This window comes from Parasteatoda tepidariorum, chromosome 9, assembly GCF_982258835.1.
Source record: "Parasteatoda tepidariorum strain Cologne lab strain chromosome 9, Ptep-v5.0, whole genome shotgun sequence".
NCBI classification, from domain to species: domain Eukaryota; kingdom Metazoa; phylum Arthropoda; class Arachnida; order Araneae; family Theridiidae; genus Parasteatoda; species Parasteatoda tepidariorum.
Genome location: NC_141763.1, coordinates 53,627,762 through 53,645,876, shown reverse-complemented (window position 1 = coordinate 53,645,876; position 18,115 = coordinate 53,627,762). Strand labels below are relative to the sequence as shown.

Genomic DNA, 18,115 nt, shown 5'->3' with positions numbered 1-18,115 from the left:
TTGTAACTATCAATTGTGAGTCTTAGTATCAAAAGTAAAGTGTTTGTAGTTAGTTACTAAAAAGATGAGTTTTGCCAAAACTATGTAGGATTTTTTTTAAGTGAATAAATTATATGTGTTGTGCATAATTAATTTAATAGTAGCTTTTCGTTACCTTGTGCTTGTTGAGTGATAAGAAATTAGTGAGATATATATTTGAAAATGTGATATAATGGAGATACAAATAAAGAAAGGTTGAATTTTGTATTGTATATAAATAAAATTGTAAAATAGTGCAGAAGATCTGTTTGTTGGCCATCAGCATAGATTATACCATTGAATTCGATCAGGGGATCTAACCAGGGCAAAGTAGAAATATATAGTTGCTATTGCCCACTCTCCAGTGAATCAGCAAATCTGACTCATTCTCAGTCGTGCGCTTTTGGCATGATTGAAAGGCTGTTTGTATTTTAGTGAAATTGCCATTTTTAGGCTTTGATATTGATTGAGATCCATGCAATTTGGTTGTCTTGCCAAAAAGAATAGGCAAAGAAGTGCAGTGCTGCCTAGAGTGTCAATAAGTTAGAGAGTTCTGTGTTTGTTTCCAATGTTCATCAATGTGGAGAAGTGCTGTAGAGATGTACAGTGTGCAAAATAAATAACAGACCACCCTAAATAACTTTTGATCTAATGATCGGATATTCATGCTCTAGGACTCAATCTAAATTGCTCAAGGGGTTGACCTGAATAACCTTTTTCAACAGAGTCAGATGTTTTGACTTCCAAAATATAGGACGTATTTTGCTATATCTCGAGAATTTTTTATGAGAATTTTAAAAATCTTTATTCACAGCTATGAAATTGGTTTATCCAAAGATAAAACCATGCAAAAAATTAATTTTAGTAAATATTTATTATTTTTTATTATTTTATTTAGTAATAGTCGAAAATTTTTTGAATTGTTAGGTATACAATTTTTTACATCATTTTTGACAAAATACAAAATTTGGGCAAAATCGGTGGAATAGTTCCTAGGAAATCGAATTTTAAAAAAGTTGTATGTTTAAAATTTGATTTCTCAGGAACTATGCATCCAATTTTTCTCAAATTTTGTATTTTGCCATGTAAAATTGCTTCTTTAAAATTATGTAAAAATTTATATACATTACAATTTAAAAGTTTTATGACTGTTATTAAATAAAAAAATAAAATTTTTTTAATTATTTACTGAAAATATTTTTGCAATGAATTATCTTTGCATAAACAAATTTTATAATTGTGTGCAAAAACTTTTCAATTCGCTTGAAAAGTTCTCGACATATGGTGATTAATGCAAAAAGTAGAATTAACATTAAAGGGTTCAAACTTTGAATCGCTCGCCTGATAAAACTATGGGGATCATATTTCCCGGAATGCGGCTATCCCCTATATTTTGGGGCCAAAAATCCGAATCCATTGATAAAAAGGTATGTTTATTCAGAGAAAGTACATTTTTGTGTCTGATTTCATAACTTAAAATATCGTCTCCACTAATTGATTAGCATATTTTAGGTCACCCTTCGAACCATTAAGATGGAGTCCTAGAAAGTGAAGATCGGATCATTAGATCAAGAGTTATTTAGGGTGGACCTTTTTTTTAAGCGATTTGTTCATTGTCGATTTCCAAGGATTGAATTGAAGGTTTTAAGTTTGCATCCAATCAAATGCATTAACCAACTTTTAGAAGGCTGTAATTAGAAAGTTTTATGTTGTTGCCGCTGCCAAGTTTAAATAGCGAAAAAAGGGTGCAAATACAAACAACAACACAAAAACAAACATTCTCTGTTCTGTAATGAAGTAACTTTTGGGGTATCGAAACATAGAATAAACAACAAAAAGGTTACCTTCTCCCTTGGAGGGGGGTTTGACACCTGAAAAATATGCTATGCTGCCTATTTAAATATCACTATAAAATAGCAAAAATGATAGAGTGCAAATGTAGGGCTTGTGATAAATCGGGAGATCTAGTGATAGATATTTCTTAAATTTAATCTAAATAATAATTCAATATACAAAAGCATTTTGTTACTTACCTGGAAATCAGTTTTTTTTTTAAATGCTCACCTGAACAATTTGTAAAGGTGGCTTATTATTATATTGTGGAAACTCTCAAAGCCTATTCTAGAGCAATAAAAAAAAATAGTAGCAATGACGAATTACTCTTTCTTTTATTGTTACCTTTTTGTGAACAATGTTTTTTTATTAAACAATTTAGAAAAAAAAAATTAGATTTTTATACCTTTTTTTAAAAAAAAGTCTAAAGTGGTGATGCAGAGTTGTGTTCATTTTGTGTTGAAAAAATTATTTATTCTGACTATCAATCTAGAAACAACTTTCCAATAGAAATAGTGAATTTAGGTGTTATGTTAATATGATAGTTTTTAAACCTAAATTTGCAATGAATTCATAGAAAATGTTACTTTTAATATTATTTTAAAGAAAAAATTTCACACTTTTTTGAGAAATGTAAAAGAGTTTTTAATTTCTGGAGTCATAAAACATGTTTTTTCCTGACCGAATATCTTGACGATTTAGCTAAGGTATATCTTTTGAAATGTCTTATTTATAATTATTGAAATATTTGAATTGTTATCAATTTTATGGCATTCAAAAGGTACTTAGATTTATTATATGAAACTTTTGTCAGAAAATAAGTTCTTTAAATGACTAATGATTTTAAAAATTTAATAAATCTATTTAAATTTGAATATATCAAATGAGTTTAAAATTTAAATAATTTTTAAATGCCAATGGATTATTTTATCTGATAAGTTTTAACTGTGGACAAACCTAAATATTAAGTATTCTGAGAATTTTTTTCATAATGCTCATAATTTAAATCTATTTAAATATTTCTTACTTTAAAGGTAATCATTGAAGATTCTAGGTATTGGCCTATTGTTTTCGATTGCAATGAAAACTGGGAAGTTTTACAGTATGTTTTCTTTATATTTTGCTTTGTTATTTTATTTTTAAATAAATATATTTTGACTGTTAATATTATGTATCATTCCCAGTAATAAGATTTTATTTTAATATTATGGTCTTTCTTGAATAGTTTTGACTTTAAAATTTGATGTTTAATTAAAGATTTTTTCTTTCTAATTACTATAATTATTTAAATATATATTTTTTTAATTTTTTCGAACTATTAAATCTTGTTTTTCAATGTCTGAAATAAATGTCACTAATTTCAGTTAAATCTGGTCGGTTTCAGTTATTGAGAATTGTATTATATGCACTATGTTTTTTAGCTTATTATAACCATTACTCTTTATTATTATTATTACAATTTTTATTTTATTTTCAGTCAGTTATTTTATTTTCAGTTTTATAATTATCTGACCTAATACCATATTTAATTTGACCAAATTTATCAAAATCAGTTCTTTCTTCTTCCTTTATTTGAATATTATTCTTAGTTTCTTACATTATTTTTATGTTTTATTATTATTTTGTTACTGTTTGAAAAATTCCATCTTGTTTGTTATTTAAAGAATAAGCTTTGATAAATATATTCTGTAGCAATTTGCTGGAAAATGGTGGTACTTTACATGTAATGCAAAAAGCTGGTTGTTTGCCCTACAATGAAGACCCTAAAGTAAGTTAGAAAATTTATATCCATTGATTGATTACTTTATTTCTTAAGAATATTTATTTTTAAATAATTACTTATTAGGTCCACTTATTGTTTTCCTTTTTTAATTTTAATGCATCAAATATTTTAATTACAAATTTGCAGTTTTGAGGATATTTAGCAGCATAGTTTGTCATAGCAAAGATAATTAAATCTGTGTACCATATATTGTTGCTAAGAGTAAATTAAATGTACATTGCAAAATTGATCTAATCCTAGAAAATTTAGTCTTAGTCATGCTGTATAACTAATTTGCAAATTCTTTTTACCAATTTTATTTGTTACTGTACTATTGTAGTATCTTGAAAAAAAATTGCTTGCTATCTCCACACTTATTATTTCATTGTGTTTAATTCAAGCATTCAGTTATATGATCATAATCTTTGTTTTAATAACATTTTAAGAAATCATATTATTTAATCATGCTTCAAATGATATCATTTAAATTAATAATTTTTTTCTAGGGATTTCAAAGTTTGTTGGCTCGATCCTCTTTATGGAACAACGTACATGCCTGGATAAGAAAAGTTTGTTTCTATTATTGGTTGATGAATATTATTATTTTTTTTTTTTTGTTTCAGAGTATCATTACTAAGTTTGTTTAAAAGCCCATTACACAGTTGACTATCTCAGGGTGGCCACAGCACCGGGAGAACCAGGAAAATGCTAAGAATGAAAAAAACTGCGAAAATTCAGGGAATTTCCAATTTTTTCTTAAAAACTAGAAAAACACAGATATTTTTTCTTTGAAAAAAAAAAGCCGATGTCTTTGAAAATCGACAAAAATAAAGCGTGTAATCATAGCAAGCATTACAAAAGAAGAAAAAGCAGCCATGTCAGCTGCGTCAAATTTTGAATTGCAAATTTAAGTCATGACTTTTTAATGCGCTCAGTTTGCACTGATTCTATTGAAAGTTTATGTTGTTCTCGATCACTTTTTTCAACAAATATTTCTGTGAAATTCCGTATGGTTTAAAAAAAAAACAATATTTTTAATACGATATTAGGATGCGTGAGTTTCGAATTTGAGTCATAACTTTTTGGCTAGCATTATTTTTGCCAATTTTATTATAAACCCAAGTGATGTTTCTGGTGTTTTTTTTTTTTTTTTACATTTATAACTACCAATTTTCATGTGGTTTTTGAAATCTCGTTGCATTTATTACAATATTATGAATCGTGAGTTATAAATTGTGCATTTAATTTATCACTTTAGATGTGCTCGTTTTTGCCAATTTCATCATAAATCTGAATGAATTCCAATAAGTAAAAATTATCAGTTTTTAAAACACCAATTTTAAGGTAAAAATTATATTTCCACCAACATTGCTAAATATGCATGCGGCCCTTCGTTAGTCAACATGCTGTGCCCTTTAGTGTAAAAGGTTGTGCACTTAATATTTTATATTTATTCATTATGAAGTAAAGATGTTTATAACAATAATAATTTTTAAAATCAGCTTACATAATATTGTAATTAATTTCAGTTTTCGTTAATGTCTAGTTCATTAATTTTAGTTCATTCAGTAAACTTTTAAAATTCTATGTCAATATTTATAAACATACAGTATTAATATGAAAAAAATCACAAGTAATCAGTGTTTTTTAAATCAATGTTTTAGGACCTACAACTTTCAAATTTTTCATCTGATCCTGTACCTCTCAACTTTGCATCCTGCTTTTTAACAAATACTGCTAAGAGTGAACAGGTTTGTATAAATTTAATTTATTATTTTGTCTTTTCTTTGTTGTTAACAGGAAAGATTTCTAAACAGGTTCATCTTCTTTATTTTTGAAATTTGAGAAAAATTATGTGTGGGTTCTCCTTGTTAGGATGATCTCATTTTTACATACTTTGAATGCTTTTATTTAAAATACATTCAAAGTTTTAACTATTTTTTAGACCAAAAATAATTATTTGCAATTTATGAAAATAATATTATATAAATTAAATAATTAAAATTTATTATTTGTATATATTGTTCAATTTCCTATTTTTATACTCTATCTCGTTGAAGATTTATTATATATTAGATCTAGAAAACTTTCTCACTTATCATGTGCAACTCTTATTTCATTTGCATATCAAAAGTCAGGGGCTTACAAAAATTCAAGTGAGCCAGGACCATATTTTTGAAGACATACTTTTAAATTGATTTAAACTTAGCTGATAACTATTATTTTCTTTATGAAATTAATTAAAATATGGACAATCAATGTTTTTAATTTATCTAAAAATAAATAAATAATGTGGTCAGAAGTATTATATTTTAAGAAGAGTGGAAGACTGTAAACAGTTATTTTTAGCTATGTAATGTGATGTTTTAAGTAATATTTTTATTTGCTGTGGTGTACTTGCAAGGTTTTCACTTGTACTGTTGGCACTTACACACTTTATCTTCAATTGATTTTTTGTGCATTTTAATTATTTTTAATTTGAAGAGGGTAAAAAAAAAAAAAACATATTTCTAGACACAAAATTGGTTGAAATTGAGAAATCTTTGTATACTTTAAAATTTTCTATTTTTTTGCTTCAAGATTCTTTAATTAATACAATAAATCAGCTTGGAGTTACTAGATCTTACGTTAGGTCATTTAATAACATATCCCTGTATTGAAGCATATTTCATTGGTACTGTATATCAAAAGACTGAATCCAGTGCTAGCAGTACTACCATCAAGCAAGCTAAATGTAGGTTGATTATTTTCTTTTTTTTTTTCTTCATTTGAGGAATTGAGATTTTTGGGTCTAAAAAGCAGTTTAAAATATATGCAGTATGCATGCACCAGCTACTTAATAACTATTCAAAAATGTATTACATTAAAAAAAATCATTATAATTTATTAACTTAAACCTCCTTAGAAGCTGGATTAATGTTTTAAAATATTCCCTTTTTTCTATTACAGGAAAAGGAATGGCAACAAAAGATGTGTGGTATACTATTTGAATGTGCTTCATTAGAGAAAATGGAAGCATTACCAATATCTGTTGCAATGATGCAGGTATATTTCATTTCTCATTATTCATATCAATATAGTTTTTTTTACTCGTAATACTCGTAATTAAATATTACAGATTTTTCCTATTTTGTTTTTTTAAAATTCAATAATATATCAAAGTTGTACTTTTATTTTTAAATAATGATACGTGATACTGATTTAATAATGTAGTTGTAGTATAAGATGAGTGCAATGACCAACAAGCATTATGGGTTAAAAAGTGTTTTATTGTATGTGCTTTTTTAATATCCTTTTGTGTACTTGTGCTTTTATAAGTAATTTTTCAGAACTATTATTTTATATAGCTAGTTTAGTAATTTGTTATTATTTAGTATTTTTTAAATAATAAGTGCAGTCAAACCTCAGTTTTACTAATTTTTTGATTGCTTGAAAACGAAGAATGTCCCTTAAAGTTTCATATTTATTTAAAGTTAAAAAAACCTTATTTTGACAAAATATTTTTGCTCTCTCCTCTTATGTTTTTTTCCTTTTTTTCCCCTTTAAAAAAATAAACAAAAAATTTAAAAGTAATTTAAACGTATGCTGTGAAAACTCTTCATAAACTATAAAAAAAATGAAGGTTCAAATGATTTTAAAAAGCACAATGAAAACGATATTTCAATTGATCTGTGGAAGATTGGTGTGTGATTCCTGTGTGGAAAGTTAAAAATTCTAGTTTGTTTCCTTCCTTGTCTATAGACAATTGAAATGTATATGGAGTGACCAATCATACTTTTTATGCTCGTTAGTTGGTTTCAGTTTAATGGCACAAGAACCAGGAATGGCTATACTGCGCCAGTCACTAGGTCAAACTGATGTATTTTTTCTTAAAGTGGAGAATAAGGTCCTATAGTCTTGGTAAACTTTAAGAGGTTGTGATGTATAGGGTCACCAAACAAAGATTGAAGATCAGGATAAAATCTGCCAAAAAGTTTGTTCCTCAAATGTTTGAATTGTTTGTAGTCTGTTAAAATATGTTTAATACTAATGTTTTCATGGTATAGAGAATAACTAGGTGCATGTTCAGATTTTTATATATGCATGTGGGTCAAACGGGAATGGCTAATGCGCAGTCTATTGATTATAACCTGGGTTTTGCGATCAACATGTATTGTTTTAAAATTGCCAATATTAGGATAAATTTCGTGCAGTTTATTATTAATTTGTTTATTCAAATCTTCTTTCCAAGTCAGTTGTATGATATATTTACATATTCGTTTAAAATCAAGTAGCTGTTGTAAGATTATTGCTTACATTTTGAGCACGAAATATCAGCACAGTCATTCCTGCGTAGGCCAACATGTGACAGAAGGGGTGGAGTAGTCTCAGCAAAGCAAGTATTGAAAAATTAAACAGGAATCAGGTGGGTGGTTTTGAAGGTGAATGTAGAATTTCTTATCATTTTAACTATTGCAATAAGGGGTTAAAGAAACAACATGTAAATCCATGTTTGTGTTGCCTTATGTTCAAGCTGTCCACTTCTGGGAAAGTTAGAAAACATTTTTGAGGGTCAGAAAAATAAAATTCATTCTGTATTATATACTGTTATAATTTCTTTATATTTTATATATTTTTCCAGATGTCTAAAATGACACATTTCAGTCATCATACATTTGAAATGTGGCAAATAAAATTAGTGGCAGCTTATGACAGATGGTGTAGAAGTTACAATCATCGTCACAAAGATGACCTAACTTTGCTGAGACCTGATATGAGTATTATTATGATGAGTGAAATGGAAAAAACAGTTAATAACATCATAAAAAGTAACTATTGAATTAATTTTCATTATTTCCAAAAAATAAAAATACATACCTATGCTTGCAAGGGCGCCGGCAGCGGGGTGCAAGGGGGTGCACCTGAACCCCCCTGGCTTTTTTTAAAAACAATTAAAAGAGACACAGAAAAAAAATTTCTTTACAAAATTTTTTTATTGAAAATATTTTTATTCAAAAACAAATAATTAAGTAATTATTGATACATAACAATTAAAAAATTGTTTAAGCAAACAAGAATTGTAATCATCTTGTTTGCTGTCCAAATCTGTTTATAACTTTTTCAATGAATTCTGAGTCATCGTTGATTCTTTTCTTATGCACACTGAGCGTGCACAAACTTGGCAAATATCCAAGCTATATTTTTAAATTTCATTTAATAAAATATAAATAATATTATATTTTCTATTAGTTATTTAGTTTAACAAAGGCGTATACCACAAGCTGACTTCTCACAACTGTCAAACTTCATCAACACAATAAATACCAATGATAAGCGTGCACAAACACATTAGTATACAAACTATGGTTTGTAGTTATTTGTGTTTCAAAGTCAGTAGCTGTGCCAGTGCCATCAATTCCATTTCTCAGGGCAAAATTTGTAAGTACAAGAAATTCGTACTTCTTTTTAAATATCTTGTTAGCAATGAAGAAATGTATCTTGAAAAAAATTAACAAATGAAACTATATGTAATAGCAAAACAGTGCCAGCGCCATCAATACAGTTTCTCATAGCAAAATTTGCAATTACAAGAAATTCGTACTTTTTTTTAAATATCTTGTCAACAATGAAGAAATTTATCTTGAAAAAAATTAACAGATGAAAGTATATGTAACAAAATGACAAAATGTAATTACAGAATATTTTAAAAAAAAATGTTTTTCTTTTTTGGGGGTGGGGGTGGGGGGGGTAGTTTGTTAGTGGGTTGCACCCCCTTTTATGTCATTCTGATTGCTCCATTGTACGCTAGTGATTACAAAATAACGAAATATTATGTATTTTTAAAATTACTTTATAAGCTGTTTATTTTTCTCTGTTTTTCCTGTAAAATTTTTTAAACTATAAATGCATTATATAGTCATTATTTTGTTTGCATAGTTTATTTATTTGTAGGAGAAAAATAATTTTTTGTGGTCCCTTAATATTGTATTTGACCATTTAAATTAATTCATATAAATATTCTTTATTTTTTAAGATATAAATATTTGTTAGCAATTTAGCATAATTTAAATTTTTTTAATTCATTTATCTTAACATACTTTCATAGTGGAAGCTAATTATGGTGAAGTCTAACATATAAGTTATATTTTGGTTTTTGTTTTCATGGTAGAAAGGCTTTTTTAAAATTATACTTTAGAGAAAACTTTTCTTTGTTTCAGATTTAAAACAGCCATTACTTCAATATCTCTCGAACAATTTCAAGCCTGTAAATGAGATCATCCCATCATATCCAGCTGTTTTAGTTGCTTTCATATTGTTTCATGACCTTAACACAGCAAGTCCTGTAAATTTCTTTTTCCAAGGTTAGTACTCCCATTTTCTTCTTCATTACTTTATTTAGTTGGATTTACTTTATTTAGTTACATAGATAAAGATGAAATAAAAAATGTGTGTCTCACACATTTATGTATCATTAGTTTTATATTTTTTATTTGGTTTTTAAGAAAATATGCATTAATTAGATCTTTACAAAGTGTCTAAAAAATTTTTAATTTATACTGATTTTTTAAATAAGTATAATATTAAAAAATATTTAAAAGATCTAAATTGATTTCAACCTTTTCTGATTCTTTATGTGATTTGCATAAGTAGTTAATTTACGGAAATGCGCTGAGCTTTGAGTTCTTTTTCAAGGACGTTACAGCCTAACATGGTGTGTGGTCTTCTTAAGCTACCCTTTATTATTTTACCTTGCAAGTATTTTTTTTTTCAAACTGCCCTTATCCAAGTTTTGATCCTTCTCTTTCAAATGCAATATGTTATTACATTAAAATGTAAAGTTACCACAAAATGTATATATCATTATCATTAGCACAACAACCCAGGGTTGGTCTTGACCTTTTCAAGAAGACTTCTGGATGCAGTTCTCAGTATATATCATCATCATCATGAGCATAGCAATCCAGGGTGGGCCTTGGCCTTCACCAGAACATTTTTCCTTGCAGTTCTCTTTTTTCCCAGGTTTTGATCTCCTCCAGCTTTACTACCAATTAGTTTACGTTTGAAAGTTTGGTTAGTTGATCACACAAATCTCATTCTGTTTAACTTTATTCTTCTTCTTCTTCCTTATCCCCAAAGTTAGCAGGGCTAAACAATGTCCATGAAACTCATGACCCAGAGGAAGTCGACCACCAAAAGTGGGTTATTCAGAATGTCCCCTTTGTCTAGACCAAGACAGTCCAACTTGTATTATATCAATAAAATATACATATTACAGGTTTTTAAGCTGCCTCACTATTGAAACTTAATTATTTGTTTGAAATTCAATGCTATTACAATCATAATACATTTACCAACCAAAAAATAAAAAAATATTAACTAACTCTTTTAAAGGTGTATAATAATAAAAATCATATTTAATAAGGCATATAGCCTTAATTTTCTGGATTCTATTTTATCCATTACTTAATATTTTGTCTTTCAAGTAGAATTACTATTTATTGCATTCTACTTATTAAATATTAACTTTCATTATTAAATGCATGTTTGGTTAATTTCTTTTAGTTTAAAGTCATTAACTGTGTTAGTATTAATGGATGAATCTTGTGAGTTAAATGAACATGGAATGAATATTTATGAATGACTGAATGAATATTTATGAATATATCTTTAAAGTAACTCAGTTATTTAGTTTCCTTCTGCATCATGCAGAAGTTATATACATTTTTTTAAATTTTATTTATTTATCTTATTTACATTCTAAGTATACACTACCCTACAATAATGGAAGAGACGCTTTCAGTTTTTGAAGTTTTTTTAAATTTCTCAAGAGATACTTAGAGGATTGTTTTGTAACTTTAGAGATGCTTAGTTCATGCAATTTTTCTAGCATAAAAATAAGATTTAAAGCTTTCAGAGATGTGAGGGCCTAACAATAAATTACGAAAGAGAAAACTAGCAATTTTATATACCCTATGTCAGAAAATCAAGCTGTAAGCTTGTAACTTGTATCGATTACTTTAATTGTTATTTGCAATAACTACATAAAATTTCGTGATTATTGCTTTAATATTTATAGAGATATAGACATTTTTATGAAAAAATAATGAGAATTTTTTTGTCTTATGCTTCTTTGCTATAACTTTAAAAATATTCAGGAAAATTTAATATTAAATTGTTTTAAAATTTTAAAAAAGTTACCATAAAACTACGTCAGATATAAAATATTTGAAGTAGTTCTTTTGTACTGCACATGCTCGAAAAGCATAAATTTTTCTTCTTCATAATTTTGTAGTGAATCTTATTTGGCAACTAATGAAAAAAGTCTAATTTGAATATCTTAAAAACATAAAAAGTTTCAAGCAATTTTCTATGTAGTTTTTGTACCTTTTAAAATAAATCTCAATATGATCAGGGGTTTTCCATTTTGTAGTGCTGTAAATGATCCTACTTTATAACCAGACAGCAAGTACAAAATAAAATTTGTGAAAAATCCCTGATTGTTTTGAGCTTTATTTTGAAAATTACAATAATTACATAGAAAATGTTTAACATATTCAAATAAGACTTTTTTCATTAGTTACCAAATGATTCACTATAAAATTATGCAAAAAAATTTTTTTTAAAAATATTTTGCGCATGCACAGTACAAAAGAACTACTTTAAATATTCATATCTTGCATTGTTTTAAGCTAACTTTTTTCAAATTTAAAACAAAAATTTTTTATTTAATTTTAAATTGCTCCAAATTTTTTTTTAAATTTTACTGAATATTTTTAAACTTATAGCAAAGAAACATAAGACCAAAAAATTAGTTTCCTACAAAAATTTTCATATCTTTATAAATATTTAAGCTAGGCTTACGAAATTTTATGTAGTTATTGCAAATAAAAACCAAAGTAATCTATACAATTTGCAAGCCTATTACTTCTTATAAGGGTGTTTAAAAAAATTTGTTTTCTTTGATTATTTATTGTGGGTTCCTCAAACTCTGAAAATTTTAAATCTTATTTCTAAGTTTGATAAATTGCATGAACTAAACAATTCTAACGTTACAAAATCCTCGTGTCTTTTCCATAATTGTAGAGCAGTATATATTACAATTAAGAAAATGCAAGTTCTTGTGAAGCATATTTTTATGTCTCTACATCTTTAGTCTCTACAGATATTACTCTAAATAGATATTTTTTGATGTAATAAATATTTTAATATTTTTCTTTCTATTAAATACACTTTGTCAGCTTGTTTATCTTATTTTTGAAAGATTAATTGCTGATGATCTTAAATTTTACTCAATTGATGATATTTTATTATTGTATTAAATTTCTTTAACCTTGAAAATAACGTATATTTAGATCATTTTAATTTAAACTGTGTTTAGATGTGTGAAACTACTTATATTTCATATCCTTGTTTTCTAGATGAACTTCCATTACCTATCTTAGCTGCCAAACTTAGCAACACAAGTGTTTCTCTTGCATCCATCATGTCCATGATAAAGATACTGAAGTCATAACTCCTGTTTGTGTAATATTTTTGTTAATAAAAGCTTAATTAACGTTTTAGATTTATGCCCCTTTTTTTTAACAATTTGCAGCAAAGTTTCTTTGCTGTCATTTCGCTACATTTCTTTAGAAGAATTTATGTATGTATTTTGCCCTCTATCAAAATAATGTTAAGTTTTTTAGACTGAAGTTAAAAACAATGTGAAAAAAGCTCAAATCAAGTACAGAGGTGCACATTCAAAAAAAATATGATCTGTAGCTCACTTAGTCTCATTTATTTCAGACAATAAGCCTAGAGTTGCAAAGGCCTATTGTAAATAGTTTTATTAAAAACTAATTGAGAAAAGCCTAGCAAAACTAAGGCTTAGTAAAGAGAGAAATATATTAAAAGTAAAACAAGCTGTTGGAAATAACTTAACAGTACAGTACTTGGTAATTGTTATTATTCACAAATAGAAATCGGCATCAACATCTATGTTTAGGAAACTAAAATAGCAATAAAAACAATGAAGATTTCAATAGTTACAAACATTTAAATCATTATTTTTTACATGGTTTATTCCTAGGAAAAATAAGTAGCCCTTTATATAAATTTTGATTAAAGCTATAAGCTTGAGCACTCAACCTAAAATATACACATTTAATTAGTAAGCTTGAGCACTCAACCTAAAATATACACATTTAATTAGTATTAAGTAAATGCTTTCCCTAACTAAAAATATATTTGCTCAGTACACCCTCAAAAATTTACCAGTCATCAGAAAAGTAAAGTAAGGTACACATAACTAACAAAAGTAAGGTAAAGTTTTGATTCACATTATGTTATATTTAGGTTTTATGGTTTCGGGCATGTACCCAAAAGTAATTGTGTTAATCTCAATCTGTTTCCAGAATTCAAACAGTTTACTTATTCAAGATAATTTCGGGTAAAAAATGATTTTAACAATTATTTATGTTTTATTAATATTTAATTTGAAAGTTGCTAAATATTTCATTAAAAATTATTAACTGTTTTTATATCATCATATAAAACTAAATCTTAAAAACAATCAAATTAACCTTAAATTCAGATTAAAAATGCGAATTTTTTTTTTTAAAAATAATAAATGTATCAATACTGAAAATTTATTATTTTTGCACTGGCTATTTTATAATGGAAACAAACCAAGGGTTTTAATAATCATACAACTTCATCATTTAGAATCATACAGACAAATTGGAAAAGAATACTATAGTACACTAAACAATAAAAAACAAAAACATTTCTTATAATCATTAAAACACTTTATAATTGAAAAAAAATTATTACTAATGTAAATAAAATTATACATTGAAAATACTACACTAATACAATTAAATGAAGACAGGTGTGGTTTCTAGCTATCATCATTTTTTCTCCCTCAACGAATAATAATTATATTAGTCATAGGACAAGATGTAATATTTAACAGTTAAAAAAAGTCTGAAATAGTTATCAGTACTCAATATTTGAATAGTAAAATGCATAGTGTTATTTATACTTTTTTTAAATAATTTTTGTTACATTGAAAAGTTATAATTTGGAAAAATATCTTGCTTAATAAATATTAAAAAAACAAATACATAATTGGTTATCTAAGATAATAGTTGTAGCAGTGATATATAGTGATAATAAACAGTGCCTACCACTCTTACATTACTCATGCAAAAAAATTATAATATAAATATTATAACACTGCTTTATCAAGCAAAATTCTAATATGTTAATAATGTTCAATTGATAATTGAATGAATTTTGTCATACAAGCTACTTGTTCGCTGAAATTAAAACACTTCTAGCTTAGTTAATGTTTTTAAAAAAAAAGATATACCGGTATTTTAGGAGGTTTAAATTCATATTTTGTTTTTGTTTGCATATTGCTACGTCAACTTGCAACACGTTGACGAACACTTTTTTGTTTAGCAATTTTTTTTTTTTTGGCCCTAAAGAAATTATTTTGACATAAAGGAGGGCTACCTCGAGTAAATGCAGGCTGATTTAATTATTCTTCTTGCATTTTCGAATACTCTTAAGGGCGCATAAGTAGATTGTAATAAGCTTAAAAATTTCTAATCAAGCTGAAAAGAAAATGCTGAATATGTTTCCATGTTGCCTGGAAAATTGCAAAACACCGGCGATAATTTCAAATAACCCGATTTTCCAATTAGCATAAGATATATATAGTATATATTTTAATATAAAAAGCAGTACAGTTTCGATAGTTTGAGCGTTCGCCTTCCAAAGAGGTGACGGATTCGAATCCCAACGATGGCTGGTCGATTCGAATTCTGCTCTCGGCTCACACCGACCACAGTGCTGGCGTAAAATATCTTCAGTGATAGATGGATCATAAATTAGAGACCCTTGTCAGGTTAACCTTGGCAAGTTTTCGTGGTTTTCCTCTCCAAGTAACGCAAATGTGGGTTAGTTCCATCAAAAAATCTACCATGAAGGTGAATTTCTCCCCATACTTGATTCAGGAGTTCCCTTGTTTTCTAGACTGGATTCAAAACTGCAAGGCTACAGAGTTGAACGTTAGTTGTCGTAAACCCGAAACTGGGTTGGCTGTTCAACGACGGTTATAAAATAAAATAAGATAGTCTGCGATTAACAGAACTAGTCTTACTTTAATATATCTAAAACTTGACTCGAATTATCGAGATTCTAAAAGTGATGTCATGGAAATAATTTTTTTTTTTTTTTTTTTTAAATTTCAGTTTAGTGAACCGATATATCACAACATTCTATTCGAGAATTTCTTTTTTTTTCCTTCCTTTTTTAATGCTCTTATTATGGTTTCCTCGCCTATTGTGGTTTGTAGAAAACCTTGTAGCACTCTTTGATCCATTGACTGAAAGAAGAATAATTATGACGTTTGGTGAAAAAAATGTAAAATCATAGCACGGATCTCTACATTTGAGTGTAAATTGCAATGGTGATTGTTCCCTTGTTTCTTATAAATAACTAGCTGAATGCCTTTTTCTTACGGAGTGAATAAAAAAATCAATCAATCAGTACTGAAAAACACATTTTTTTTAAAATTATTGTCATTTGTTGCCTGGTGGCTTTAAGTTATTAAACAAAGCAAAATTTTTTCTTTTACTTCATACCAGCAGAGTAGAGATTCACTGTGTTCAGCATCACTGGGCAGGATGCTAGTGTTCGAGGTCAAATCAATGATAGTCAAAATTTATCACTATAGAGTAATTTTCTCCAGGACATATTCTTTTCGAGGGGCCGTATAAGACACTGATTTCCACCTTATCGGCATTAAAACTGCTCAGTATTTGAACAGTTTTAATAATTACAGTACATGTTAATATTAAATTTTGCACCTAAATTAGTATATTTGATATCTATTACAACTCTTCAACATTTGAGTTTTGTACGAAATACATTTATCAGTGGTAGCGAACTAAAACTGAAATTTTAAAAACAAATAGAATTCTTATAAAACCTTGATGAGGACTTAAGAGCAAGGCTATTTCGCTATCTGACATACGAGGTTTACTCTGAAATTTTTGAGATACGCACAAACGAGAATTTACAAAATAAAAATAACGGTTTAATTTTAAAATACAAAGTATTTTAACACAGCAAACGATTTTTTACTGACTTACTTCAATTTGTGTAGCGTAGAATAAATTTTAAACAGAAGAGAAAATTCAGTTGCCGCGAGAACATTTTCGCGCTATGATTTTCTACGATTTTAAAGCAGGATTAAATCCAGAAGAATGTGTTCAACGTTTGCAATTAGCATTTGGTGATGAATCTCCAGCTCTTGCTACTGTATACAGATGGTTTAAAGAATTTAGCAGAGGTCGCAATTTTCTTCAGGATGAAGAACACACAGGAAGGCCGCCGTCGGCAGTAATCCCGGATAATGTGTCTGCCATACGAAAAATGTTAAAAGGATGATAATCGCTGTACCTATCAAATTATACAGAAAGAACTTACCACTGGATCCGCAGCCATACACAAAATTATTCATGAAGAATTACATATGAAAAAAGTAGTTTGTCGTTGGGTTCCCCATAATCTAAATGAGCACCAAAAAGAGGAGCGTGTCAGAATCATTAAAAAAACTCTTAAGTTGCTAAATGATGGTGGCCACCACATCATTTCAAAAATTTTAACTGGTGATGAAACGTACTTATCATTTTTTGACGTTCCAACGCGTCAAGAAAGCAAAGTATGGGTCTTTGACCTTTGAAGATAGTGAAAAGACAACGCGCACTAAAAAAAGTGATGTATGCCGCTTTCTTCAGAAGTACGGGATTGGCTAAAGCCATCAAGTTGGAAGGACAGAAGACAGTAACAGCAAACTGGTATTGTACCACTAAATGTCTTCCAGAAATTCTACAAGAAGTGAATGTTAGGGGACTAATGCTTCACCATGACAATGCATCTTCATATACAGCCGGATTAACAGTTGAGTTTCTTAAACAAAAACAAATTAAAGTGATAGAACATTCGCCGTATTCACCTGATCTTGCCATGTGTGACTTTTGGTTATTCTTTGATCCAAAAAAGAACTTAACGTGGACGTCGTTTTCATTCAGAAGAAGAGATTGATGTGGCTATAAATGCATTTTTTCATCCATTCCAAGAAATGAACGACTTGAGGCACTTAATTTGTGGAAAATTCCACTACAAAAGTGCATTGATGCTAGAAGAGACTACTTTGAACACACCTAAAATTTTGTAAGTGTAACTTTAAAAGCCCAGTTGTATCTCAAAAATTTCAGAGTGACCCTCGTATAATATATTGTTTAAAATATATCTAGTAGTGGTGGAAAAAAGCTCTTTTAATTCTAATTTATAAAATAATAATACTCTATCTTATCTACCAAGAGAAAAAATATTTTCTGAATGTGGAAGGAAAATCCGGCGTGGAATTCTTATTAAAACTGCGCCCATTACCACAATACCTGTAATACGTATTACCAAAATTAATTAGGCATCATCTGATTAGAAACCTTGCTTTTTAGTAAGTTTATT

At 27.8% G+C, this 18,115-nt stretch overlaps 1 protein-coding gene across 4 annotated transcripts in view; it reads left to right on the top strand.

Annotated features, from left to right (window-relative positions):
- shtd (anaphase promoting complex subunit 1) overlaps positions 1-13,155 on the top strand; it is a 74,508-nt gene extending 61,353 nt beyond the window's left edge. For 3 of the 4 annotated variants that reach the window (XM_043040202.3, XM_071187137.2, XM_071187136.2), the window contains 8 exons: positions 2,886-2,953; positions 3,544-3,619; positions 4,120-4,182; positions 5,278-5,364; positions 6,563-6,658; positions 8,235-8,421; positions 9,811-9,954; positions 13,012-13,155. In XM_043040202.3, coding sequence (XP_042896136.2) covers positions 2,886-2,953; positions 3,544-3,619; positions 4,120-4,182; positions 5,278-5,364; positions 6,563-6,658; positions 8,235-8,421; positions 9,811-9,954; positions 13,012-13,106 — 816 coding nt within the window. In that variant the 3' untranslated portion in view covers positions 13,107-13,155. Of the gene's footprint in view, positions 1-2,885; positions 2,954-3,543; positions 3,620-4,119; positions 4,183-5,277; positions 5,365-6,562; positions 6,659-8,234; positions 8,422-9,810; positions 9,955-13,011 lie in introns of those variants that run through there. The other variant, XM_087151828.1, reaches the window with a different exon arrangement.
- The last annotated feature ends 4,960 nt before the right edge of the window (positions 13,156-18,115 follow it).